Source organism: Lampetra fluviatilis, chromosome 37 (genome assembly GCF_964198595.1).
Source record: "Lampetra fluviatilis chromosome 37, kcLamFluv1.1, whole genome shotgun sequence".
NCBI classification, from domain to species: Eukaryota; Metazoa; Chordata; class Hyperoartia; order Petromyzontiformes; family Petromyzontidae; genus Lampetra; species Lampetra fluviatilis.
This window is the reverse complement of record NC_136311.1, coordinates 4,231,534-4,259,390: the sequence shown is the minus strand read 5'-3', so window position 1 is coordinate 4,259,390 and position 27,857 is coordinate 4,231,534. Positions and strand designations below refer to the sequence as shown.

Genomic DNA, 27,857 nt, shown 5'->3' with positions numbered 1-27,857 from the left:
CTTGTTTGCATTTCTCCCTTGTGATGAGAGACTTTTGTAGGATAAACGTTGATATTTATAAGGGCCATTAAGGTCTGTAATAAGATAGGCACCGATAAGGGGGTTGACAAGTACGGGACTCAGCCTTCAATGAGTACCTGGCGCAGTATGTAAATATCGCTACGAGGAAGACAAAGGCGGCTGGGCGTGGTGCTGGCCACCCACCCAACTCGTGATCGGCCTTCATAGGTGCTAGTCGCTCACAGCACCTGCCCCCTAAAAGTCTGTGAATGGCTACACGGGGCATCTGTGTCTTTGTGTGCAGTATACTGGACGTGTGTGTGTGTGTACTGCCTTGCCGTGAGTACTGTGCTGTGTGTACCGTGTGCGTCACGCCACGGGATGTGGTTTCGCTCCCCACGCTCGTGCCACGGAGTTCGCGATTCCATCTCTCACGGACGTCTCTCAACTCCTTGCAAGAAACCCAGAACACTAGCGGTCCCACCTGCTGTTGAAACCAACTCAACTCCCATTGAAGCCACTCAACACCTATTGAAGCCACTCAACTCCCATTGAAGCCACTCAACTCCTATTGAAGCCACTCAACTCCCATTGAAGCCACTCAACTCCTATTGAAACCTGACTGAAATCTTATCGAAATCACTCAACTCCTATTGAAACCCAACAATTCCTATGGAAACCCAACTCAAATCCTATAGAAACTCAACTCCCATTGAAGCCACTCAACTCCCATTGAAGCCACTCAACTCCTATTGAAACTTAACTAAAATCCTTCCGATATCACTCAACTCCTATTGAAACCCAACTACTCCTATGGAAACCCAACTCAAATCCTATAGAAACTCAACTCCCATTGAAGCCACTCAACTCCTATTGAAACCACTCAACTCCTATTGAAACCACTCAACTCCTATTGAAACCACTCAACTCCTATTGAAACCACTCAACTCCTATTGAAACCACTCAACTCCTATTGAAACCACTCAACTCCTATTGAAACCACTCAACTCCCATTGAAACCTCTCAACTCCCATTGAAACCTAACTGAAATCCTATAGAAACTCACTCAAATCATATTGAAACCCAACAACTCCTATTGTAACCTAACTCAAATCCTATTGAAATTACTCAACTCCTATTGCACCCTAACTGAAATCCTAAAAAAAACCAACTCATCTCCTATTGAAACCACTCATCTCCTATTGAACCCTAACCAAAATCCTATAGAAACACAACAACTCCTATGGAAACCCAACTCAAATCCTATTGAAACCACTCAACAGTTGAGTTCAACTCCTATTGAAACCAAACTGAACTCCTATTGAAACCCACCTCAAATCCTATAGGAACTCAACTCAACTCCCATTGAAACCCAACAACTCCTATTGAAGCACAACTAAAATCCTATAGAAATTCAACCTAAAATCCTATAGTAACCCAACTCAACTCCTATAGAAACTCAATTGTGATGCACGTAGCAATACTCAGAATATTTACTCACTGGAGGAATCCAACGTGCCATAAAGTTCTGTGTCACCCTCCTGCACCCCCCCCTCCCCCCCTTACTGCGAAACATTGATAGGAACCCTCCTGTGAATCTTCCCGGAGCAAACAAACAAAATAATAATAATACTACTGCTGACAAGTTGAGTTTTGTGTGACCCAGGTGGTGAGCCACGCCACAAGGCCAGCGGTTCGAGGAGCCTCCATCGCAAGAGCGAGCGACCTCGGGGGGGGGGGGGGGGCGTTCGTCTGCTGCCTGTGGGGAGGAAGGGAGAGGGGGGGGCGATGGTTGCCGATGCTCAGCAGCAGCAGCAGCAGCCAGCGGCGTCATCTTGGGAACTTGGCGACTCGTGAACTCGAGGGCAGTCGGCGCGCATTTGGCCAACGCCCCCGCCGGCGACGTCGTGGCGATTGCACGGACAGCGAGTATTTAACGGAGGCGGCCGCCGGGTTCGAACCACCTCGAAACCTCCTGCCACGAGAGGCGAACCGCGATACCGGGGGGGGGAGCCGCGTCCCAGCCCCCCCCCCCACAACCCCCAGTTTTCATCTCAGGCCGAGGATTTGCGCTGCAGCGTTCATCTGTTGCCCGCAGCGTGAAGCCCCGCAGCAGCCTATAGCACCTGGGTGTGCACGCACCGCGGTGGTGGCCTGACCAGGCAGCTTCAACTCGCCCCCCCCCTCCTGCTTAGATTTCCGAGGGGAGGCGAGGTGAGGCGGTGAAGCTGAACGCTCCTCTCCTCTTCGTTGAGCCATCATCATGTTGGCTCTGGGACGCTCTTCCACGGGACATCAGAGGGCTCTCGGAGCCTGTGGACATTTTTTCGTAAACGCGCCTTAAAAACCTATTTATACGTTTCCGCTTGTTAAACCTTTAGTTCGTTTGGTAAATGCTTCTTGACATGTATTTCTACTATTTTTTATGAGTGTCTGCGGCTGCTGCTGTGTCCTGTATAGCGCTTTGAGATCCTTGATGAAAAGCGTCCTACAAATGTCATTATTATTATTATTTGTGACCAGGTCGCCTTTGAACAATAAGTTCATACCTCAGTGGGCTTTGTCTGGTAGGAAGGGGATGGCTTAGTGTTGTACCCGTAACGTGTTGGGTGATTTGTTCACCTTTCTTGTACTTTACACTCCTATCGTGTTTTCGTAATTGTTGTTGTAACGTTCTTACCCCGTGCCTCCGACTGGACATCTGTGAAAATGAGCTTTGTTGCTCATCGGATTCGGATTCACGCCCCCCCCCCCCCCCACGTTTACTGCGCGGGGAGGGTGGGGCAAGCACAAATGACAGGCTCGCTTAATTGGCACGCATTGCGAAAACGTGAACTTTATTGCCGTGAAGTCTGAGACGATGCCACGTGGGTTCCCCCCCTGGGGCCGGGTGGCGTAGGCGGTGGTGGTGGCGGTGGTGGCGGTGGTGGCGGTGGTGGCGGTGGTGATGGTGGTGGCGGTGGCGGCGGTGGTGGTGGTGGCAGTGCTGGTGTGGTGGTTGCGGTGTGGTGGTGGAGTTGGTGTTGTGGTGGTGTTGCGAGGGTTGGGGGTGGTGAAAGCGATGTGGTCGTTGTGGCGATGACGATGATGACGGTGGTGATGTGTTGGTGGTGGTTGGTGTGGTGGCCAGTGTGTGTTGTGTGTGTGTTGTGTGTGTGTTGTGTGTGCGCGTGAGGAGCGGTAGTGCAGCGGTTAGCACGCCGCGCTACAAATCCGACGATCCGACTTTGATTCCTGACCACGGCTAACATCAGTGCCGAGACGACATCTAAATCGGTCCGACTCATCGAGTGGAATTTTAGTTTCAGCATCCCCCCCCCCCCCCCCAATTACTGCTCCTCCTCTTACTGCTCTTGCTGGTTCCTCTTGCTGCTGTTGCCGACAATGCTTTTAATGCTGCTCAAGACTCGGATGCTGCTTTAGTTCCTCTTGATATTGTTGTTGTTGCAGCTCGTTATTGTTGCAGCTTCGTTGTTGCGGCGATTTTTGTTATTGTGGCTCTTGTTGTTGTGGTGGCTGCTGTTGTGATTGCTTTTGTTGGAGAGGCTTTTGTTGGAGAGGCTTCTGTTGCTGTTGCCGAGTCTCAGGTTCTCTTGTGCCGAGTGTATCTCTCCCGCATTTTCGAGGACACCACCTTGAGGGTTGTGAAGAAGTTTCCGATGAAGAGGACGAAGAAGACGAGAGCCTCCACGTACACCTGGCGGAGACACGGAAGACAACGGATCTCCCCGCGTCGGCCGTTACGGTCGAGACCACACGCAGCGCCCGGGGATTAACCCTTTCCCCATTCCGTCAACGTACGCATTCGTCAGCGGAACGCAATCGGGAAGAAGAATTTTAAATATCTTTGTTGGCACCGAGGCTCCCACAAGGCCGTGCGGGGAGGGCTTGTGGCACGGTTTGGCGGCGGTCGTGTCGCTACAGTTCCCTGCGGTGAGTAACAATGTCCTTCAGCAAAACAACGGCGCCACCACGCCTCTCGACAAGATTCATCGGTGAACGGGACCCACCCCACCCTGAAACTTGCAGGAGTCTCGAAAGAGGAAAGGGGTTTAGTGGCGTGCGCTCAATAAGAACCACGAACCACAGCAACAAGCAGCGATTACTCCACCGCTGGGCCGCATCACCGTGCCGTGTCACCGCCACAGACGTGCGTGTGTGTGTGTGTGTGACACGAGGCCGTGCCTGTTCACACGCCCACGTCGTCGTCGCCGTGAATCCGCGCCGATGAACTTTACTATGAACGGACGTTAAAAGTAACTTTAGTTACAGGAAATATAGTTCGTTTCACAGTCGTTAATGTTTATGCCTCTGTCAACCTCTCGTGTAACGCAGTTATTTTTTCGCCGATTGCCATTTGTCTTCTTGGTTCATTCGGTAAAGTCACGTAGAAGGGAAATAATAAAATAAAAAAAATACAACATTATTATAAATTAAATATCATATTTTTATTATTATTATTTTTCTCTTCTACGTGACTTTACCGAAAGAACCAAGAAGATGAATCCCTGCAGTCACGAAAGCTTTAAATCGAAAGATTGCCATTTGCTTCACCGTTGTACGTCGTGTTACCAACGCTCGTGCTTTTGTCATCTTGGCACCCCCCCAGGGGTCATGCTTGCAAACGAAGACTTCCCCCTCTGCGGCTCTCTGGAGCCCTCACCTGGTCAAACTAAACCAACCCGACCTCATTCGAACACTGGGCCCAGGGTAAAGGGGACGGCTCTCGCAAAATCTCGCCGTCCGGGAAAAGCAGCCTCTCCCCTTTGTGGCCGGAGTCTCAGAGGTGGCTCAGTGATCTCCGCTTCTGCGGGCCGCTCTCTCGCATGAAGGGTCGCGCTGTTCGGCGAAATATTTCCCAATGGATTGCGCTCGTGACGACGCGACACGTGCGATTATTTATTTCTATTTGAAGAGCGTCGCATGGGCTTGGCGGTGCCCCACTCAACAACCCCCACAGCACCTGACTGATGCACCCAGCCCCCCCCCCCACCCTCCCCCACCCTGTGACTTCAAACCGGAGCCTCACCTGCCACTCACGACACTGCGGCAAGAGGGACATGTGGTAGAGCGTGTAGCTGTTGTACAGCTGCCAGAACTGCGAGACACACACGGGGGGAGGGCGGGGGGGGAACGACATGTCAGTGATGCCACGGTGCTCTGGTGCTGCGGTGCAGTGGTGCGGTGGTGCCACGCTGCGTCGATACCCTGGTGCGGTGGTGCTGTAGTACCACGGTGCCATGGTGCGCTGCTTTGGTGCCGTGGTGCAGCTCTGTCGTGGTGCTGCAGCGCTGCATCACACCCTCCCCCCTCCCATCCGGGGTTTCTCGTGAACTCGCCCACGGCGCGGACCCCCGAACTTTTGAGAAATTCATTCCGCGCTACGACCACTACTCCGACTGCACGCGCCGCGCGATTGCTCAATGCGCCCCACGTGCAATGGGCCAGTGCTTTTATTTACGATGGATTACGATGGCGGTTTGAATGCGGGTTGATGATTGTAGCGGTGGTGACTTACTGATATGTGGCAAGCAATGACGGTCAGTTGATTTATTCACGACGGTCGTTTCGATTGCTGGCTGCAAATTGTTCAAGTGCAGAGGAGGCAGTGAAGGAGTAGGCGGAGGAGTTCGTGGTGGTGGTGGTGATGTTGGTGGTAGTGATGTTTATTAAATCCTTTATATTAAGTTCACTTGCTTGCTTGCTTGCGCGCTTACGACCGTGCACATCTTTCGGTCGTTTTTTAACCCACTTCCCGTGATCCAATCGAGCTGACATTTTGCACACAGACTCGTTGTGCGTGACAATTTATTTTCGTGAAAAAATGTTTCCAAAATTTTCCACTTTTTAGGAAATTTATTTTTCATATTTAATTTAAAATACCAATGTGATAAAAATGAAACTCTTACTCAAGAAAAACAGAAACGAATAATAAAATAAAACCGATGCCACGCACATAAAGGATTTATAGTGAAAAACTTTGTTTTTACGGATTAATTTTTTTATAGACGGAATGGAGAGGGAGCTCAGGGCTTGACGGCGGGGGCGACGTGTGGGGCACCGGAGGACATGACTCACGTGGCCAAAGAAGAGAAAGGGGATGATGAAGGCGAGGCCTCGCCACATCCACGACTGGAACCCCTCTGAGCGGGGGAGCGGGAGCAGAGGGTGGGGCACAACGACCGCCGTGACAATCCATCGTCGTCACCGTCGACACGAGTATATGGATCTCTGTGCGAGTCTGCAGGTCTCCTTGCAAGTCTGTGGGTCTCTGTGAGTGTGGGTCTCTGTGCGAGTCTGTGGGTCTCTGTGAGTCTGTGGGTCTCTATGAGAGTCTACGGGTGTCTGTGTGAGTCTGTGGGTCTCTGTGAGAGTCTGTGGGTCTCTGTGTGAGTCTGTGGGTCTCTATGTGAGTCTGTGGGTCTCTATGTGAGTCTGTGGGTCTCTATGTGAGTCTGTAGGTCTCTGTGAATCTGTGGGTCTCTATGCGAGTCTGTGGGTCTCTATGCGAGTCTGTGGGTCTCTGTGTGAGTCCATGGGTCTTTGTGTGAGTCTGTGGGTCTCTATGTGAGTCTGTGGATCTCTATGCGAGTCTGTGGGTCTCTATGTGAGTCTGTGGGTCTCTATGCGAGTCTGTGGGTCTCTATGCGAGTCTGTGGATCTCTATGTGAGTCTATGGGTCTCTATGCGAGTCTGTGGATCTCTATATGAGTCTGTGGGTCTCTATGCGAGTCTGTGGATCTCTATGTGAGTCTATGGGTCTCTATGCGAGTCTGTGGATCTCTATGTGAGTCTATGGGTCTCTATGCGAGTCTGTGGGTCTCTATATGAGTCTGTGGGTCTCTATGTGAGTCTGTGGGTCTCTATGTGAGTCTATGGGTCTCTATGCGAGTCTGTGGATCTCTATATGAGTCTGTGGGTCTCTATGCGAGTCTGTGGATCTCTATGTGAGTCTATGGGTCTCTATGCGAGTCTGTGGATCTCTATGTGAGTCTATGGGTCTCTATGCGAGTCTGTGGGTCTCTATGTGAGTCTGTGGGTCTCTATGTGAGTCTGTGGGTCTCTATGTGAGACGGTGGGTCTCTATGCGAGTCATCTGCTCACCCACTGTGATGTCGAGGCTGCGTCTCTCCCCCAGAGCTCGCAGGCGGTAGAGGCATCCACTCTGGTAGTAGTACTGCAGGAACTGCACCACACCTGCAGGCCACCACATCGCACACAACCGGCCACACCACATACACACAGAGAATCACAGCATATTCACACCACACAGATCCGGCCACAACACATACACACAGAGAATCACAGCATATTCACACCACACAGAGCCGGCCACACCACACACACAGACACAAAGAACCACAGCATATTCACACCACACAGATACGGCCACACCACACACAGAGACACAGGTACCACAGCATATTCACACCACACAGAGACAGCCACACCACAGACACAGGTACCACAGCATATTCACACCACACAGAGGCGGCCACACCACACACACAGACACAGGTACCACAGCATATTCACACCACACAGAGGCGGCCACACCACACACACAGACACAGGTACCACAGCATATTCACACCACACAGAGCCGGCCACACCACACACACAGACACAGGTACCACAGCATATTCACACCACACAGAGCCGGCCACACCACACACACAGACACAGGTACCACAGCATATTCACACCACACAGAGGCGGCCACACCACACACACAGACACAGGTACCACAGCATATTCACACGACACAGAGCCGGCCACACCACACACGTCCCTCGAGGTCACCGTACAGCTCAGGAGGACGATCATCTCCCCTGCTGCCCCGGTGCCCGAGGTCTCAAGCGGGGCAGGGGGGGGGGATCTCCCCCATCCCCTGCCTCTAGACTCCTTCCAGACCCCTCCAGACCCCCTCTAGACCCACATGGACCGCCCCTCTCTGGACCTTCCCCCCCTCTGGACCTCCCCTCTCTGGACACCCCCCCCTCTGGACCCCCCCTCTGGACCCTCCCCCTCTGGACCCCCCTCTGGACCCTCCCCCCCTCTGGACCCCCCCCCCCCTCTGGACCCCCCCTCTGGACCCCCCCCCCCCTCTGGACCCCACCGAACCCCTCTAGACCCCCCTGTATCCCCGTGTGGTGGCTGTCGAGTGTGCCGATCGAGTGCCGCTTGGGTCGCTGTCTCCCAGCTCGCACTCACTCTGGTACACGGAGAAGCCCAGGAATTGAGCCCTGAAGCTCTGGTACATCTCCCCATCCGGCCTGGGGGGGGGGGGGGGGGCAGGGGGGGGGCAGGGGTGGATGTGGGGGGGTTTGGAGAGCAGAGGAAAGTTGAAAACAGCAAGGAAGGGGAGAGGAAGAGATGAGAGGAGGGGAGAGAGAGAAAGGAGGAGGGATGAGAGGGGGTTGAAGAGAGGAGTAGAGAAGGGAGTGGTGCTTTAGGAGAGAGGAGAGGGTACCCGCTCTGTGTGGTGTCACGCACGTGTAGTGACATAGCGCTGGCTGCTGGCGAAAAAGGGTAACTGCGGTGTATGGCAGTACTGACGTCGGCAGGCCACGATATATACCAGAGGGGGACATCTCGGGGAAAGGTCACAGAAGGGGCCCATCGGGAAGCCGCGGGAACTCGCTGGTAGGTTCAAGAAAGGGGGCGTGGTCGGGGCGGAGCGAAGCCACGCTGGGAGTATAAGGGGGGCCCCTGTGGGGGGCCTCGGGGCAGTTGCTGGAAGTGGGAATCCCGTTGTCCTCCTGCTCAAGTTCACCGTCGTCACCATCTCCTCGTCGTCGTCTCCGTCTTCACCATCCCGGCGCGCTGCTAGTCAGACAGCCTACTAACCGTTCTAACTAAGTAGTGCCGCTGACAATAGATGGTCTTAATGATAAGTGTGCACCCATGTAGGGTGTTGTGTGTTATCCCGATGTTGCTTGTTAATTAAAGAAGTGCCTCCATGTCTGACTGTCTCCCAGTTGAGTCACTACGCATGGAATGGTGCCTCTGTGTTGTGGCGATGCGTCGTCGCTCCGTGCACCTGCGATTCTGGGACTTTTTAAGGCAAGCGGTTTGGTGGATCGCCCAGAGATCTGCGAATCTCCCGAACTCCGCTGGCCCACACGGTGACCAGGGGACGTCGCTATACCAGCAAAGTTCACGGACTCATCCGTGCGGATCGCGATCTCCGAGCGCTTTCGGGAGAGTCCGCCCCACGCTGCAATCGGTGACGTTCAGCCGCCGAGGGCGCCCCCCCCTCCCGCTCCCAACGCGTCGGGGGGGGGGGGGGGGGGGGGGGGGGGGGGGTATCTCCTCACCTCCGCCAGGCGCTTACCAGGTGAGCATGACCCCGGAGAGGAAGGTGGACACGTAGTGGTGGATCACCCACCAGCCCTTGATGCTGTGAGAGAGAGAGAGATGGGGGGGGAAGGGGAGGGGGTTAGTCGCGAGCGGTGGCAGTCCGGAACCTCGGCGAGAGGACGCGCGGACTGCGAGTGGAGGTCAACCGGCTTGGGGCCACGGGGCGGCCTCACTGAGCAGCGTCGTTGCACACCCGGGGCTTGCAAACGCACCGTGTGCGATGAAGAGACGCGTCGCCATGAACTGCTGGGAGTGGCGCGGCGTGGTGTGTAGTGGTGTGGAGTGGCGGGGAGAGGTGTGGGGTGGTGTGGAGTGGCGCGGTGTAGAGTGGTGTGGCGCAGTGTGGTATGGTGTGGTATGATGTGGCGTGGGGCTATCTCACCGGGAGCCGTTGTTGATGAGGATGCTCTCCCTGAGCGTGAGCGTGCAGTAGTACCACACGAGCACGAAGTTGAGGATGGCGTCTGTCACCCTGTGGGGGGGAGGGGGACGGTAGAGGGGTGTGGGCAGGAGGGGGGGGGGGTCCGAGTGTCTCCATCAGTGAAACTAATGAGCCTGACCGGATGAAGGTAAAGGTGACGAGCTCACAATGATCTCCTCTGCCTCGATGGCGTGAGCACGCAGGAAGCCAGCAAGAGTAGGCAGGAGCAACCAGGAGCAACCAGGAGCACGTGCGCGGTCCCCTTGTCCGGGCAGCTCCAGCGAGCGTCAAAGATTCTTCGTCAGGATCCGGCCAAGAAGGTGGGGGGGGGGGGGGGTGGTGGGTCGGAGGTGTGGGGGTGTAGGGGGGTGTGGGGGGAGTGTGTGGGGGGGCGTGGGAGGGCGTGGGGGGGAGTGTGTAGGGGGGTGTAGGGGTGTGGTGGGGGGGTGTGTGTGGGGGGTGTGGTGTGTGGGTGTGTGTGTGGGTGTGTGTGTGGGTGTGCACCTGGTGTTGACGGCCAGCAGCAGGGTGAGCGACATGAGGAAGCACACGATGGTGAGACGCAGCTTGAAGGTCTCGTACTCGTCCTTGTAGGCGTACCTGGCGCCGCACGGGGGTGGGGGGGGGGGGCAGGCGGCGGGGGGGGGGCGACTCTCGCAATAAAGCGACACCGAGGCCCAGTCCCAACCCTGACATCAGCCATCAGCCATCATTAATCATTCATCATTAATCATTCATCATTAATCAGAATATCGATTTACACTGGAGTAGTTTCACACACGTGCAGTAGATGTCCATCGCGTATATCTCTTAAACCAGACCCTCACCTCACCCTAAACATGGACTTAGCCCGACCTCTAGCCCCACTCCAACCATGGTTCTAGCCGCATCGAAACCGCGTGTCGTAGTCGCGTTACCATGGTTACTACACGCGAAAGGGAGGGAGAGGGGGTGTGAGGGGGGGGGAGAGGGGGGTGAGGGAGAGGGGGAGAGGGGGGGGGTGAGGGAGGGGGGGTGAGGGAGAGGGGGGGGAAGGGTGAGGGAGGGGGGGTGAGGGAGGGGGGGAGAGGGGGGGGGTGAGGGAGGGGGGGTGAGGGAGAGGGGGGTGAGGGAGGGAGGGTGAGGGAGGGGGGGTGAGGGAGAGGAGAGGGGAGGGAGAGGGAGGGGGGTGAGGGAGAGGGGGGTGAGGGAGGGGGGAGAGGGCGGTGAGGGAGGGGGGGTGAGAGGGGGGATGAGGGAGGGGGGGAGAGGGCGGTGAGATAGAGGGGGGGGGTGAGGGAGGGAGGGGTGAGGGAGGGAGGGGTCGCACTTGGCCTGCTTGCTCAGCAGAGTGAGGTTCACGTTGCCCAGGACCAAGCGCAGGTAGAGCCTGGGTGGGGAGGGATACACAACATCATCACCATCATCACCACCATCATCACCATCACCACCACCATCACCATCATCACCATCATCACCATCATCACCACCACCATCATCACCACCACCATCATCACCATAATCACCATCATCATCACCATCATCACCATCATCACCATCACCACCAACATCATCAACACCAACACCATCATCATCACCACCATCATCACCATCATCACCATCAACACCAACATCATCATCATCACCACCATCATCAATCATCCCCATCACCACCATCATCACCATCATCATCATCACCACCACCATCACCACCATCATCACCACCACCACCACCATCATCATCATCATCACCATCATCATCATCACCACCACCACCACCATCATCATCATCACCACCACCAACATCATCATCATCATCATCACCATCATCATCACCACCACCACCATCATCATCATCATCACCACCATCATCATCACCATCATCACCATCATCACCACCATCATCACCACCACCACCACCATCATCATCACCACCAACATCATCACCATCATCATCACCACCATCATCACCATCATCACCACCATCATCACCATCATCACCACCATCATCACCACCACCACCACCATCATCATCACCACCAACATCATCATCACCATCATCACCATCATCACCACCATCATCACCATTATCACCACCATCATCACCACCACCATCATCATCACCACCAACATCATCACCATCATCACCACCATCATCACCACCACCACCACCATCATCATCACCACCAACATCATCACCATCATCATCACCATCATCACCATCACCACCATCATCACTATCACCATCAACACCAACATCATCACCACCATCATCAATCATCCCCATCACCACCACCATCACCATCATCACCAACACCATCATCATCACCAACACTATCATCATCACCAACACCATCATCACCACCACCACCATCATCATCACCACCACCGCCATAACCAACATCATCACCACCATCATCATCATCACCACCACAATTCCTTATAGGGGAAACAAATACTAATTAACTGATTACTAACGTAGCATATAATTACAATAACACACATTACAACTGATTACTAATCTACAACTCGCATCGTAACAATTGCCTGATTACCAATCTAGCATATAATTACAATACCCCCCCCCGCCTCAAATCGTTGCACCTGATGAGTTAAATGATGACGTCACCCTGCTGCTGCTCTAATTAATACTGGGAGCAAAAGCAGAGCCTCACCATTCTGGCGAATTGCCCGATGATGCTGGATGCAATTACCAGCGAAATTGTAAATGTTGTGGTTTCACTCTTCAACACACCCTTAGGCTAAAGTAGTTAACTATTTGTCCTTTGTCAACGTGACACTTTTTTGCTGATTGGCCGTGTCGGGTGGTGGAGGGTTACGACACATTTATAAATATTGCGATCTCACCCAAAAACGTTTATTAGGAATAATATTGGTCGCGAAAGCCTACGTGTTAAACTGACCACCACCACCATCATCGTCACCAACACCATCGTCACCAACACCATCGTCATCACCACCATCACCACCATCGCCACCATCATCATCATCACCACGGCCGCCATCATCATCATCATCATCACCACCACCATCGCCATCACCATCATCACCATCGCCACCACCATCACCACGTGGGAGACGGCATTGGATTTAAAATTGATTTTCAGGACTCACAAACTCGAGCGTCTCAGTCCTCGGTGCGGCCACGCCGGCAACACGCCGGCAACACGCCGGCAATACGCCAGCTGGTGCGTAATCCGGAAGGACTAAGTTCTGTGGCGAAGTGAAAATGGCCTTCCAATAAAAATATCATAATTTCTTGACTTAAAACTTTCGTGACCGCAGGAATTCACATTCTTGGGTCTTTCGGTAAAGTAACGGAGATAGGTTCACAGAAAAAATAACTAAAAAACTACGACGTTTCGATCGCAACACAAGCAATCGTCATCAGGAGAAAAAATAGCGGGAAAGCTGTTGAGGCAGGATTTTATAAAGGTTTGAAATGTGTGTAGCCCAAGGGTCATAAGCGAAGTGCCGCGGGGCTAGTGATGTTAAAGTGAGAGATGAGCATGTCAATGTAAGAACGGAGAGCCACCGCCACATCGAGGAAAACAAGCAACGTGGCGGTTGTGGTGGCGATGTGGTAATGTGCTGGTGTGGTTGTTGTGGTGATGGTGTGGTTGTTGTGGTGATGGTGTGGTTGTTGTGGTGATGGTGTGGCCGTGGTGTGGCGGTAATGGTAGTGGCGGTAATGACGGTGGTGGTTGGTTACGGTGTGGTTGTGGTGGCGTGTCCTCAGATGTGATATACTGGTGTGGCGATGGGGTGGTTGTTGTGGTGACGATGGCGTGGTAATGAAGTGTGGTTCCTGTGGTGAAGGTGTGGTGGCAAAGTGGCGGTAATGGTGGTGGTTGCGGTGTGGTGGTGGTAGCAGTGGTTGTGGTGTGGTGGTGGCGGTTGTGGTGGTTGCGGTGTGGTGGTGGTACTGCAGCACTCACCCATTCTTCTTGGGGAGGAACGCCTCCATTTCCTCGAAGGTGACCTCCTGCTCCTTCACACCGACACCGATCCTCTCCAGCTCCTCCATCTCCTCTCCGCTCGCGCCGCCACCACGGCCGCACCTGGGCACAGGTGAGCAGTGATGCAGAGCGGCCCACTGCGCCGCACTCGGGAAACATCGTGTCCGTCCGTCTGTCCGTGTGTCCCTCTGTCCGCATGTCCACGCGTGCATCCATCCGTGTGTTCATCCATCTGTGTGTCGCTGTGTCCGTTCAATCGTCTGCCCATGTACCTGTGTGTCCAAGTGTCTACGTGTCTACGTGTCTATGTCTCTACGTGTCCATATACCTGTTAGTCCATGTTTCTATGTGTTCATGCGTCCACGTGTCTGTTCATGTGCCCATATGTCCACGTGTCTGTGTGTCTACGTGCCCACGTGTCCCCGTGCCCGCATTTCTGCATTTCCGCGTGTCCGGGTGTCCGTGTCACCCCGAGTGGACGAGACATCTCCGACGTGCGTTCCGCTCTCCGTGCCAACCGTGGTGGGGAGGGAGTGATTAATGGGACTGTTATTTTGGCGGCGGCGGTGTCGCCGCCACCGGTTAACGATGCGGTCAATTTTGGGGTTCATTTGCGCCGGTGGACAATCACGCGAGTGTGAAACGGCGCTAAACGCGGGCGACGTTGATTAAAGTTGCCAGCGCTTTGCTTCTTCGTTTCGCATCATCGCCGCCATCGCCCACGAATCAGCGATCAACTTGAGACGCAATCATCATCAACCACCATCGCTGTCATTTGAAATCCACCACCACCATCACTGTCAAAATCTCCGATCCATAATTTATCGTCATCTTTGATTCATCGTCGTTATCACCATTGACCAATCATCATCATCCATTAAACCTGTTATCGTCATCATCATACAATCATAATTCACCAATTAGCGACATCATCGTTATTCATAAATCCGTCAATCATCATTATAATCATAAATCAATCATCGTCGACCTGAGACACAAACACGATCATCACCATGATCATCATCACCACGATCATCACCACAATCATCACCACGATCATCACCACACAACAGAAATTACTGCAACCACCATGACACTCACCATCAGTATCACCAGCAGCACCACCACCACCAATAACTTCACCACCACTACCATCACCATTACCTTTACAACGACCACAATCGCCACCACCGCGACCCTCAACCTCCACCAACCACCACTTCCTTCGCAACAAACGCCACCACAATCGCCGCCATGTGCATCATGAGGTGCATGATCGTTGCCCATGCATCGATCATCGCAATCGTTGTTACCGCCACCGCCACCGCGTGCGTCCGAGTTGGTGGGTGGGTAAAGATTCTACCACACACACACTCTCCACACACACACTCACCACACACACACTCTCCACACACACACTCACACACACACTCACCACACACTCACACACTCACACACACTCTCCACACACACACTCACCACACACTCACACTCACACACACACTCTCCACACACACACTCTCCACACACACACTCACCACACACTCACACACACACTCTCCACACACTCTCCACACACACACACTCACCACACACTCACTCTCCACACACACACTCACACACACACACTCTCCACACACACACACTCACCACACACTCACTCTCCACACACACACTCTCCACACACACACTCTCCACACACACACTCTCCACACACACACACACTCACACACTCACACACTCACACACACTCTCCACACACACACTCACTCTCCACACACACACACTCACACACTCACACACACTCTCCACACACACACTCACCACACACTCACACACTCACACACACACTCTCCACACACACTCACACACACACACTCTCCACACACACACTCACACACACTCTCCACACACACACACTCACACACACACTCTCCACACACACACTCCACACACACACTCACACACACACTCTCCACACACACACTCACACACACACTCTCCACACTCACACTCACACACACTCACACTCACACACTCACACTCACACACTCACACACTCACACTCACACACTCACACACACACACTCACACACACACTCACACACACTCACACACACTCACACACACTCACACACACTCACACACACTCACACACACACACTCTCCACACACACACTCACACACACACTCTCCACACACACACTCACACACACTCACACACACACACTCACACACACACACACTCTCCACACACACACTCACACACTCTCCACACACACACTCACACACACTCTCCACACACACACACACACTCTCCACACACACACACACTCACACACACACTCACACACACACTCACACACACACTCACACACACACTCACACACACACTCACACACACACACTCACACTCTCCACACACACACTCACACACACTCTCCACACACACACACACACACTCTCCACACACACACACACTCACACACACACTCACACACACACTCACACACACACTCACACACACACTCACACACACACTCACACACACTCTCCACACACACACTCACACACACTCTCCACACACACACACACACTCTCCACACACACACACACTCACACACACACTCACACACACACTCACACACACACTCTCCACACACACACACAGAGCGGTCCTCGTTCTATGCACCTCTTCAGCTTGCTGTTGAGGTCCTTGAGTTGCCTCTTCTGGCGGGAGATGGAGGAGGAGCACGTGGACTGCATGGAGGTCAACTCGGCCAGCCGCTCCATGTACACCCGGTGGCGCTCCTGGAGGCACCACGTGGTGGGGGGTGAGGGGGGGGGCATTAGTGTTGCCGTTATAGTGTTGGGTGGCAGCACGCTGGTGACCATCGCGCCTCTGCACGGCTTATACTCCCGTCTCTCCGGTGTCCTCCTGCCATAGCGAGAAGAAACACCGGCGCAATGTGACCACCGTCGATCCAAACGTCCCCAACGATGAATCGTTACCCGCAAGCTACTCGGTTGGGATCACACCAATACCAATACACGGTGACGTCACCACGGCCCTTGTGCCAGGCCAGGTGCACTTCGAGGCCACGTGAAGTGTCGGAGGCTCGCTGGCAGAAGGTCACGGGACAGACCCAGCAGGTGCCATGGGTTGGCAGACTGAGATGACTGGCAGATACACGAGCTGTACCCCCCCTACCGTGCCAACTCGCTGCATTTTACCCGCTCGCCGCTCCGCTCGTTGTTGCGAGCGGAGCTCCTCCGCCCTCCGTCGTTGTTGGAGGGCGACTGCCTCCAACTGCCCAGGAACATCAACACACACGCGCAGACAGCAGCAACAACGCCCCCTTTCCTACCTCGAAATCCGAACCAAACAAAACGAGACTTTTGCAGGAACCTCCTGAAAAAAGAAAGAGTCCAGAGACTCGGCGAGGCTTTGCTGCATGCCTGCGTGAACAATCGGAACGGTAATGAAATAAATGCAACATAGTTCAGATCTGGGAATGATGAGTGCGCGGTCACAGTTTGCTGTTTGCGTTGTTGGGTCAGGGTCAGAGGTCGGAGTTACGTCCTCGACCCCAGGCAAGGCATTCTTCACAGCCCCCCCCCCACACACCCCTCCCCCCACGTCCCCCGTGATTGCGCAACAAACTGAAGGGAACACAATTGAAAGCAAACGCACTTAGGACTCGAGATCATAGGTGTGTGTGTGTGCGTGTCTGTGTGTGGGTGTGTGTGTGCGTGCATGTGTGTGTGCGTGTGTGTGTGAGTGTGCGTGAGTGTGTGAGTGCGTGTGTGTGTGCGTGAGTGTGTGAGTGCGTGTGTGTGTGCGTGTCTGTGTGTGCGTGTCTGTGTGTGCGTGTCTGTGTGTGCGTGTGTGAGTGCGTGTCTGTGTGTGCGTGTGTGTGTGCGTGCGTGTCTGTGTGTGCGTGTCTGTGTGTGCGTGTGTGAGTGCGTGTCTGTGTGTGGGTGTCTGTGTGTGCGCGTGTGTGCGCGTCTGAGCAAAAAGAAAAGACAAAGATCCCCCGTGTAGCCTAAACACACCGTTGGGGCAAGTGCTGCTAGCGAGCACCTGAATGAAGGCCGGCACGGCACAGCGGCGGGGTGTGGGGTGGGTGGCCAGCCCCAAGCACAGCCGCCTTTGTCTCCCCGGTGCTTATGCTTACACACCGCACCAGGTACTCATTGAAGGCCGAGTCAACCTAGGGGAGAGGCCCAGGTCTAGCAATGCGAGCGGGAATTTAACTCCCCCATCAATCGTGACCACCCCGCGCCCGCCAGTGGACTTAGTAACGCGAGAACACGACACACAGAGAGAGAGAGAACACGTGTCCTCTCCTTTAGTCAATGCGTTGTTAGTAAGGCCTGTGTTCCACGTTGTGTGTCAGTGTGTTGTGTGTTAGTAAGGCTTGTGATACACGTTGTCTCAGTGTTGTGTGTTAGTAAGGCCTGTGTTCCACGTTGTGTGTCAGTGTGTTGTGTGTTAGTAAGGCTTGTGATACACGTTGTCTCAGTGTTGTGTGTTAGTAAGGCCTGTGTTACACGTTGTGTGTCAGTGTGTTGTGTGTTAGTAAGGCTTGTGATACACGTTGTCTCAGTGTTGTGTGTTAGTAAGGCCTGTGTTCCACGTTGTGTGTCAGTGTGTTGTGTGTTAGTAAGGCCTGTGTTACATTGTGTATCAGTATTATCCAGCAGTGGAATAACAAAATGCCGTCCGTGCGTGTCCATGGAGGAAGATTTCCACCTGCAAGCAGCAGGTGGACGCGAGGAGAGATGGACAACAGCGACAACGAGACAGAGTCACACAGACACACACACACAGGGAGACACACACACACAGGGTCACACAGACACACACACAGTCAGACACACACACAGTCACACACACAGTCACGCAGACACACACACAGGGACAAGGAGACACAAACACACACATAGTCACACACACACAGAGTCACATAGACACAGGGAGACACACACGCAGGGACAAGGAGACACAGACACACAGAGTCACACACACACACAGAAACACACACACAGGGACAAGGAGACACAGACACACACAGAGTCACACAGACACACACAGAGTCACACAGACACACACACACACAGAGTCACACAGACACCCACAGGGACAAGGAGACACAGACACACACACAGTCACACAGACACACAGGGTCACACAGATACAGACACACACAGGGTCACACAGATACACACACAGAGTCACACAGACACACACACAGAGTCACACAGACACACACACAGAGTCACACAGACACACACACAGAGTCACACAGACACACACACAGAGTCACACAGACACACACACAGGGAGACACACACAGGGACAAGGAGACACACACACAGAGTCACACAGACACACACAGGGACAAGGAGACACACACACACAGGGACAAGGAGACACACACACAGAGTCACACAGACACACACACGCAGATTCACACAGACACACACACACAGGGAGACACACACACACACAGGGACAAGGAGACACAGACACACACAGGGACAAGGAGACACAGACACACACAGGGACAAGGAGACACAGACACACACAGGGACAAGGAGACACAGACACACACAGGGACAAGGAGACACAGACACACACAGGGACAAGGAGACACAAACACACACAGGGATATGGAGACACAGACACACACAGGGACACGATGAACAACAGACAACATTGACAAAGAGATATCGACAACGAGAGACACGTGTAGATATCGACAAAGACAAACACGGAGGTGAAGGGGGACAGACAATGAGACAAACAATGAGATACAATGTGACAAAGGCATGCACACTCAGACAGACAGACACACACACAGATAGACACACACAGACACACACACACAGACACACACACACAGACAGACACACACACACACAGATAGACACACAAAGACAGACAGACAGACACAAAGACAGATACACAGACAGACACACACACACAAAGATAGACACACACACACAGACACACACACACAAAGACAGACAGACACACACAGACAAACACACACACGCGCGCTACCTTCAGCGCCTGGTAATCTTTGTCCAAGCCCGTCCATTCCGATTCGCAGTCTTTGAGAGACATCTTCGATTCCCAGCCGAAGACGAGACACCCAGGACAGAGCTCCCCACGCCTGTGCAAGTGAGTGTGTCCGCCTGTAGTGTGAGTGTGTCCGCCTGTAGTGTGAGTGTGTCCGCCTGCAGTGTGAGAGTGTCCGTCTGTGTGAGTGGAGGGCGAGAGAGAGGGAGACGGCTTCACTGCCTGCTGAACTCTGCACGCTGTGTTCCAAACCTCTCTCGCTCCCTTCTATGTCGCCTCTCAGTCTCCCCCCACCTCCCCACCCACCCACGCCTCCACCCCCAACACACCTCCACCCCCAACACACCTACACCCCCCACACACCTCCACCCCCCTCCACCCCCACCCCCCTCCACCCCCTCCACCCCCCCCCCACACCTACACCCCCCACACCTACACCCCCCACACCTACCCCCCCCCACCTCCCCCCACCTCCACCTCCCCCCACCTCCCCCCACCTCCCCCCACCTACACCAACCTACACCCCCCACACACCCCCCACACACCTCTACCCCCTCCACACCCTCCACCACCTACACCCCCCACACCTACACCCCCCCCACCTCCACCCCCCACCTCCCCCCACCTCCCCACCCACTGACGTCACCGCCTCCCCTCGCTTGTGCCAATCCGGTCGTGCAGGTGGCAGGGTGAGTGTGGTGAGTGTGGTGAGTGGTGAGTGTGGTGAGTGTGGTGAGTGTGGTGAGTGTGGTGAGTGGGGAGTGGGGAGTGGTGAGTGTGGTGAGTGGTGAGTGTGGTGAGTGGTGAGTGTGGTGAGTAGTGAGTGGTGAGTGTGGTGAGTGGTAAGTGTGGTGAGTGGTGAGTGTGGTGAGTGGGGTGAGTGGGGAGTGGTGAGTGTGGTGAGTGGTGAGTGGTGAGTGTGGTGAATGGGGAGTGTGGTGAGTGGTGAGTGTGGTGAGTGGTGAGTGTGGTGAGTGTGGTGAGTGGTGAGTGTGGTGAGTGGGGTGAGTGGGGAGTGGGGAGTGGTGAGTGTGGTGAGTGGTGAGTGGTGAGTGTGGTGAGTGGTGAGTGTGGTGAGTAGTGAGTGGTGAGTGTGGTGAGTGGTAAGTGTGGTGAGTGGTGAGTGTGGTGAGTGGGGTGAGTGGGGAGTGGTGAGTGTGGTGAGTGGTGAGTGTGGTGAATGGGGAGTGTGGTGAGTGGTGAGTGTGGTGAGTGTGGTGAGTGTGGTGAGTGGGGAGTGGTGAGTGGTGAGTGTGGTGAGTGGTGAGTGTGGTGAGTAGTGAGTGGTGAGTGTGGTGAGTGGTAAGTGTGGTGAGTGGTGAGTGTGGTGAGTGGGATGACCTTTGGCATGGGAAGCGAAGGCGCTACCAACTGCGCTACTCCGCCACGGCCTGTGGAGGGGTTACGCTCTGGGCTCCTACACTGTGACGTTCAGCCAAAGCGATGAATGAGTTATATTTGAATATATGTAAAATATTTTTTTTTGCCTAAAAAGTGTAACATTTTGGGAATTGTTTTTCACGAACATGAATTGTCTGTCACAAAGAGTCTGTGTGGAAAATGTCAGCTCGATTGGATCACGGGAAGTGGGTTAAAAAACGAGCGAAAGATTTGCACGGTCCTAAGCAAGCAAGCAAGCACGCAAGCAAGCAAGCACGCAAGCAAGCAAGCAAGCACGCAAGCAAGCAAGCACGCAAGCAAGCAAGCACGCAAGCAAGCAAGCACGCAAGCAAGCAAGCAAGCGAACTTAATATAAAGGATTTAAAAAGATCCCCCGTGTAGCCGCTGCAGACTGTTGGGGCAAGTGCTGTTCGCGAGCACCTATGAAGGCCGACAGCGCACGATGGGGAGGGGTGGCCAACACCACGCCCGGCCGCCTTTGTCTCCCCGAGCGACGATGTTTACACACTGCATCAGGCGCTCGTTTAAGGTTGAGTCGACCTAGGGGAGGCACAGGGTCGCGGTTCGTCGCGCAGCGCGCTAACCGCTACCCCCCCCCACACACACAAAGACAAAGATCCCCCGTATAGCCTTAGTAGACTGTAGGAGCAAGTGCTGTTAGCGAGCAGCACCTATGAAGGCCGGCAGGGCACACGAGGGGGTGGGTGACCAGCACCATGCCCGGACACGCACGCACACAATCACACGAACACAGATTAAAGCACGCGGTAACACTGATGCACAGTCACACCCTAACGCTCACACTAACACACAGTGACAGACGCAATTACTCTAACCCAGTGACACACAGCCATCCATTGACACTCACACTAATATCGTGAAACAGTCACACACTAACACGGTGACACACAGCCACCTACTAACACTCACCCACTAACACGCACACTGACACTGTGACACACAGTCACACACTCACCCACTAACACGCACACGAACACAAAGTGACACACACAGTCACCCACGCACACTAACACACAGTGGCACACACAGTCACACACGAACACAGTGACGCACACACACGGTAGTGCGTCACGGTGTGTGTCGCTCACGATGACACACACACGTGTTCCCGCTTGCTTCTGCTATGCGCCCTATGACACACTTCACAAAGGGCAGTCACACACTGCCACACACACGCGGGCACACACAGAACCACATGTGTACATCACGCTTCTTCTGGGTACAAACCAGCACGGACGAACAAACAGGCAAGATGTATGGACAACAGATGGATAAACAGACGTACATACAGGCAGGATAGACACGCGGAGGGACAGACACAGACACGTGTAGAGCGTACGGTAGGACAGGCAGAATGACAGACAAGACGCCTCTAGAGAGATACAGAAATACAGACGGATGGACGGAGAGGAAGCCAAACACATGGATGCATCGACAAATTGATGGACATACAAAGAGAGAAAGAGATGGCTACAATGATACACAGCCAGATATACGGACAGACAGACAAATGACATACCCACAGATGGACAGGCAGACGACACGTGGACAGACCAGACTGATGGACAGACTGGGAGCGTGCTTCACACAACTATCAATGCGTCACTGCAGAGGGAGCAGCATTACATTGAGATGCACGGAGAGGCCCAGGTGGATCAGGAATCGTACACACATCAGGCACGTCATCGCGACCGCGTGCGTGACAGTGAGCGGGTTTCGGCAGAACGCGCCACGGTTGTAAGGGATGATGGGAAGAGAATTGACGCGTGGCGTCGCGGGATTACATAGCTCACGATGGCTTTTAGCGCTGTTTTTTTTTTCAAAATAGACATGTATTTATTTGTAATATCTCCCAAGTGTTGTGCCATCCCTTAAATCAGTGGTTCTCAACCTTTACTGCAGCCTTGCAACCCTTTGTTTCTCAATCGAAATGTTTTCTCTATTTATAATAATAAATGCATAGGTTTGATTAAACAAAATAGTTCATTTGTGTTTTCGATTATTTTCGTTCTAAATAAGTATAACCCGTAAAAACAAAGTTTTTCACTATAAATCCTTTATATGCGTGGCAGCGAACTTAATATAAAGGATTTAAAAATACATTCGCCTGTGGAGGACGCGGGAATCGATCCCGCGACCTTTGGCATGGGAAGCAAGGGCGCTACCAACTGAGCTACTCCGCCACGGCCTGTGGAGGGGTTACGCTCTGGGCTCTTATACTGTGACGTTCAGCCAAAGCGATGAATGATTTATATTTGAATATATGTAAAATATTTTTTTTTGCCTAAAAAGTGTAAAATTTTGGGAATTTTTTGTCTGTCACAACGAGTCTGTGTGGAAAATGTCAGCTCGATTGGATCACGGGAAGTGGGTTAAAAAACGAGCGAAAGATTTGCACGGTCCTAAGCAAGCAAGCAAGCACGCAAGCAAGCAAGCACGCAAGCACGCAAGCAAGCAAGCGAACTTAATATAAAGGATTTTAAAAAAAAAAATCCGTCCACGTCTCGCATCCCCCATTAAAGGGCATCTCGCAGCCCCAGGCGGTGTGCGCACCCCAGGTAAAGAACCACTGCCTTGAATCGATGTGTCCCGTTCTCCTCCTGGACGAGAGTCGCCATCCGATAACAGCTTCGATCGCATTGGAAGATCTGGCACAAGAGTTACGGAGTTATGCCGGCACACTTGGAACTCGTCAGGGAGCGCCGTGATGAGATTCGAGAATCAAATATAGCGGTACACGTGCCAACGTTGGGCCAACGGTGGGCCAACATTCCAAGTTCACTAAGATACTACTGCTGTTAAAGTACCGTACTGACAACCGAGGAAGCTCGTTGGATGTCCCCTCTCTCGTGTGTAACCCTTCTTATAGTTTTTGTTCAAATATATTGCAACATCGGACGGACAAAGCTAATGCATGAACACGCTTTTAAACCTTATTTTGATTTTTTTTATTGCTGCGTGTGAAACAAAAACAGCAGCAGCAGTATCAGCAGCAGCAGCCACCCTCACACAACCACGCGTCCCACCATGTGGTGGGACGCGCCCGAGTGAGGCCATGGAAAATGATGAGTGCCAGGTTACAATTTCTCGGCGACCTTTCTCTGCGAGTCGCGTGCGTGGTGCGTTGTGTGGAAATCTCCAAAGTGAAACCGCATGGCATAGGGACGCGTATGGTATTCATAAAGCGATGTTTTATTTTTTTATTTTCCCCGCTGGCTTAGCCCCAGGAAAGCCTTCACTGTGTCTCACGACTCGTGTTTGGTGCTGTATTGGACACATCAGGAGGGCCCTGCCAAGTTGCCACAGTAAGGGTGGCGATGATGTTGCTACGCGCTGGAATATTTCAATCGAGTAATTTGCCAGGTGCACACCTGTTTAGAATTGGCATGATGTTTGGCCAAAACCCCCCTCCTCCTACGTTACATTGGTTGGGTTTTTTATATTTAGCTATGGGAGGAAACCGGAGAATCCTGAAGGAAACCTCATGCAGAACTGGTGTAGAAACATGACAAAACTAAGGTGTCAGCAGTTCTCCTGCTGTTTGTCTCACCTGATGACGGTTGCTTGTGTTGCGATCGAAACGCCGTGATCTATTAAATGTTCCATCTACGTGACTTTACCGAAAGAACCAAAGAGCATGTCAAAACGAAACACAGAAAGCGGTGCCCCCTGATCGGGAATGGAACCCAGGCGGTTGTTGCTCTGAGGCCCGTTTAGAGACGATAGCGATGACGACTGCACCACCGCCACCACCGTACGGCTGGTGCCCTCTCGTGTACACAATCCTCGACTCGCGCCGCTCCTGTGCCAGAGTTCAAGGTGCAAGCGGACACCACCACCACCGCCACCATCGCCACCACGTGCGTGTGGGAATGGGATAACATCGGGGACAGTTCTGTATGGGGGGGGGGGCGCTGATTAATGCCCCCCCTTCCCTCTCTCGCCCCCCAGCCCCTCGGCACCACATCCACACCGCCTCAACGTCGTGCTGCAGTTTAGGAGCTGCGCTATTTACGTCGTGATTAGTCGCGCCCGTGCCAGTGCGCGTGTTGTGCCAGCAGACGAGCCAATCCCCGGCTCAGCCCACCGCACGCACTCGCGCGGCGTTTCGCGAAAACGTTGCCGATTAACGGGGGGCAAGGGGGGGGGTGTCTCCTTGTGAGTGGAATGTTTCGCACTTGTCTCCTTTCGAAACGGACGAAGACAAAATAGCGTCGGAACGCACGCGATGCGATAGCAAACCGAGCCTCCGATTGGCGCGGTTTGGCTGCGTGCGGTGCAAAAGTTCAACAAGAGTGGTGGTGCTGTGGTTAGCGCACTCGACGATTCAACCAGATCGCCTGAGTTAGGAAGGGGGGGAGGAGGAGGGGGGGTAGAGAATGGGGAGTGGGGGTGGAGGAGGGGGGTGGTGGGGGGGTGTGGAGAAGAATGGGGGTGGAGGCGGAGGGGGTGGAGGGGGGTGGAGAAGGGGGGTGGTGGAGGAGGGGGTGGAGGGTGTGGAGGAGGGAAGTGGAGTGGAGGGGATGGAGGAGGAGGGGGGGTGGAGGAGGGGGGTAGAGAATGGGGAGGGGGGGTGGAGGAGGAGGAGGAGGGGGGTGGAGGAGGGGGGGGGGTGAAGGAGGGGGGTTGAGAATGGGGAGGAGGAGGAGGAGGGGGGTGGAGGAGGAGGGGGGGGGTGGAGGAGGGGGAGGGGGGTGAAGGAGGGGGGTAGGGAGGAGGAGGGGGGGGGATGTCGCCGCGAGGGGAAGTTCTCCGCCCTGACGCGAGGGGGAGACGGAGTGACATTGCGCGTGGAGTTGTCAGCCCTTCACTATTGCGATTCAGAGTTGGACGTCTCTGTCTGTCAAATTTCACACTTCACTTCTAATTTAGCAATCTTTGGAGAACGTAATTAACCAAGCTAATGCGTTAACTGTGTGTTAGCCGACTCTCTGCGTTGCATTGAATTACATCTCCAAAAAATTGCTAAGTTTGTATTCTCAAACTGCCTACAGTATTTCTCTCTCTAAAATGTACCAGTTTCTCATAGGTCCATTCGCTCTTTCTTTCCCCCGGCCGCTTTGGGGTGGTTTTCCACACAACACTCACCTCTCTCTCTGCTCCCCCCCTCTCTATTTAAGGCCTCGAAACAGAGGCGTTGGGTCTCTGTGTGTCTATGTTGTGTGTCTCTCTCTGTGTGTCTCTGTGGTGTCTCACTCTGCTTGTGTGTCTGTCTGTGTGTCTCCGTGTCTGTGTTTTGTGTCTCTCTCAAATTTAGCAATCTTTGGAAGCACGCAATCAACCAGGTAGGGTGTTGACTGCTGTGTTAGCAGACTCTCTGTGTTGCATTGTATTTCTAAGTTCACTAGGTTTGTTTTCTACCTGATGACGATTGCTTGTGTTGCAATCGAAACGTCGTATTATATTATTTCATTTATTTTCTTTCTACGTGACTTTACCGAAATAACCAAACAGTCTCGTATTGTTATTTTAAAAAAAACATGATTATTAATATTATAATATTCTTAACAATAACGTAACCAGGGTTGGGGGGGGCACGCTAAGTCGTGTGACCCTTTTTCAGGAGGTGCCTGCCGCTACATTGGGGTTTTATTTTATTGTAAGGTGTCAGCCAATTCACGATGAGCGTGTTTACTCGACAGAGTGGTGATCCAGATGTCTTGTGACCCCACCCCCATTTAATTCTCTAAAACTTTATATTTTTTTTAGGTTTATTTCAAACGAATATACTAAGGTGGGGGGGGGGGAATGTTAGGGGATGGAAACCGTAGCATCCGGCAAAAAAAAACCCCACTCGCGCATGAGGTGGCAACGCTCCGTGCCCCGTACAGATGGAAACAGATGGCGATTCGTTCCACTCGTATTCTTAGGTTTTTTCGGTAAAGTCACGTAGGTAAAAACATTACAATTAAAAACTCTAACAGATAGGTGGAATTCCTCCCCGTAAAGGGCATTGATTCTAGATTTGAAGCTTTCGTGACTGCAAGGATTCATATTCTTAGTTTTTTAAAATTAAAAACTCTAACAGATAGGTGGAATTCCTTCCCGTAAAGGGCATTGATTCTAGATTTGAAGCTTTCGTGACTGCAAGGATTCATATTCTTAGGTTTTTTCGGTCAAGTCACGTTCTCCCGGCGAGCCGTGGTTGCGGCACCCTCCTCGACGCCAGCGGGAAGGGAGTTCCACGACATTCACGCCGTGACCCACCAACCCTCGGTGCCTGCACGGTGCAGGGCTACAGGCCACGCGCAGAGCCCCCCGCCGCTCGTGAAATCGACTCCACGTGTCCACCCACCCACTCGTCAGCCACTCAATCTCGCTCTGGCCCCTCTCGAGTTATGCGCTGTGAAGAAGGAGGTACATTGCCCGAAACGTCGGCCATTATTTACTTTTCATTTGTGTGTAGTGCGGTGGTGGGGGGGGGGAGGGGTGATGTGTGGGCTGGGTGGGTGGAGGTTTCGGTGGTTGGCATTGTAGCTGCGCGTTGGATAATGATGGTTGGGGGGGGGGGGCTGGTGGAGTTAGAGGGGGGGGCGTACGGCGGAGTTTGACTTCTATATTTGGGGGGTGGGGGGGGGCGCAGGGGTTCACTTTGTCCCTCACA

At 53.4% G+C, this 27,857-nt stretch overlaps 1 protein-coding gene across 2 annotated transcripts; it reads right to left on the bottom strand.

Moving 5' to 3' along the window:
- Positions 1–2,934: 2,934 nt before the first annotated feature.
- Positions 2,935–20,053, bottom strand: LOC144945411 (transmembrane protein 120B-like). Of its 2 annotated transcripts, XM_078873929.1 has the most exons (12): positions 19,814–20,053; positions 16,436–16,554; positions 13,723–13,845; positions 11,094–11,153; positions 10,289–10,384; positions 9,746–9,835; positions 9,338–9,403; positions 8,215–8,276; positions 7,105–7,197; positions 6,079–6,143; positions 5,030–5,098; positions 2,935–3,697 (listed from the first exon to the last, which is right to left on the bottom strand). In XM_078873929.1, exons 1-12 carry the CDS (start codon positions 19,874–19,876, stop codon positions 3,584–3,586), a joined length of 1,020 nt encoding a protein of 339 aa, XP_078730055.1. In that variant the 5' UTR covers positions 19,877–20,053; the 3' UTR covers positions 2,935–3,583. The 2 variants fall into 2 exon arrangements, with proteins under 2 accessions (XP_078730055.1, XP_078730056.1); XM_078873930.1 differs by lacking the exon at positions 11,094–11,153.
- Positions 20,054–27,857: the final 7,804 nt, after the last annotated feature.

Coding starts and splice junctions, on each gene's coding strand:
- LOC144945411 (XM_078873929.1), bottom strand. CDS start 19,876: ATGTCTCTCAAAGACTGCGAATCGGAATGGACGGGCTTGGACAAAGAT. Junction 8,277..9,337: donor TCCGGGGTCATGCTCACCTG/GTAAGCGCCTGG, acceptor CCCCCCCCCCAG/GCCGGATGGGGAGATGTACC. Junction 5,099..6,078: donor CCTTTCTCTTCTTTGGCCAC/GTGAGTCATGTC, acceptor TGTGTCTCGCAG/TTCTGGCAGCTGTACAACAG.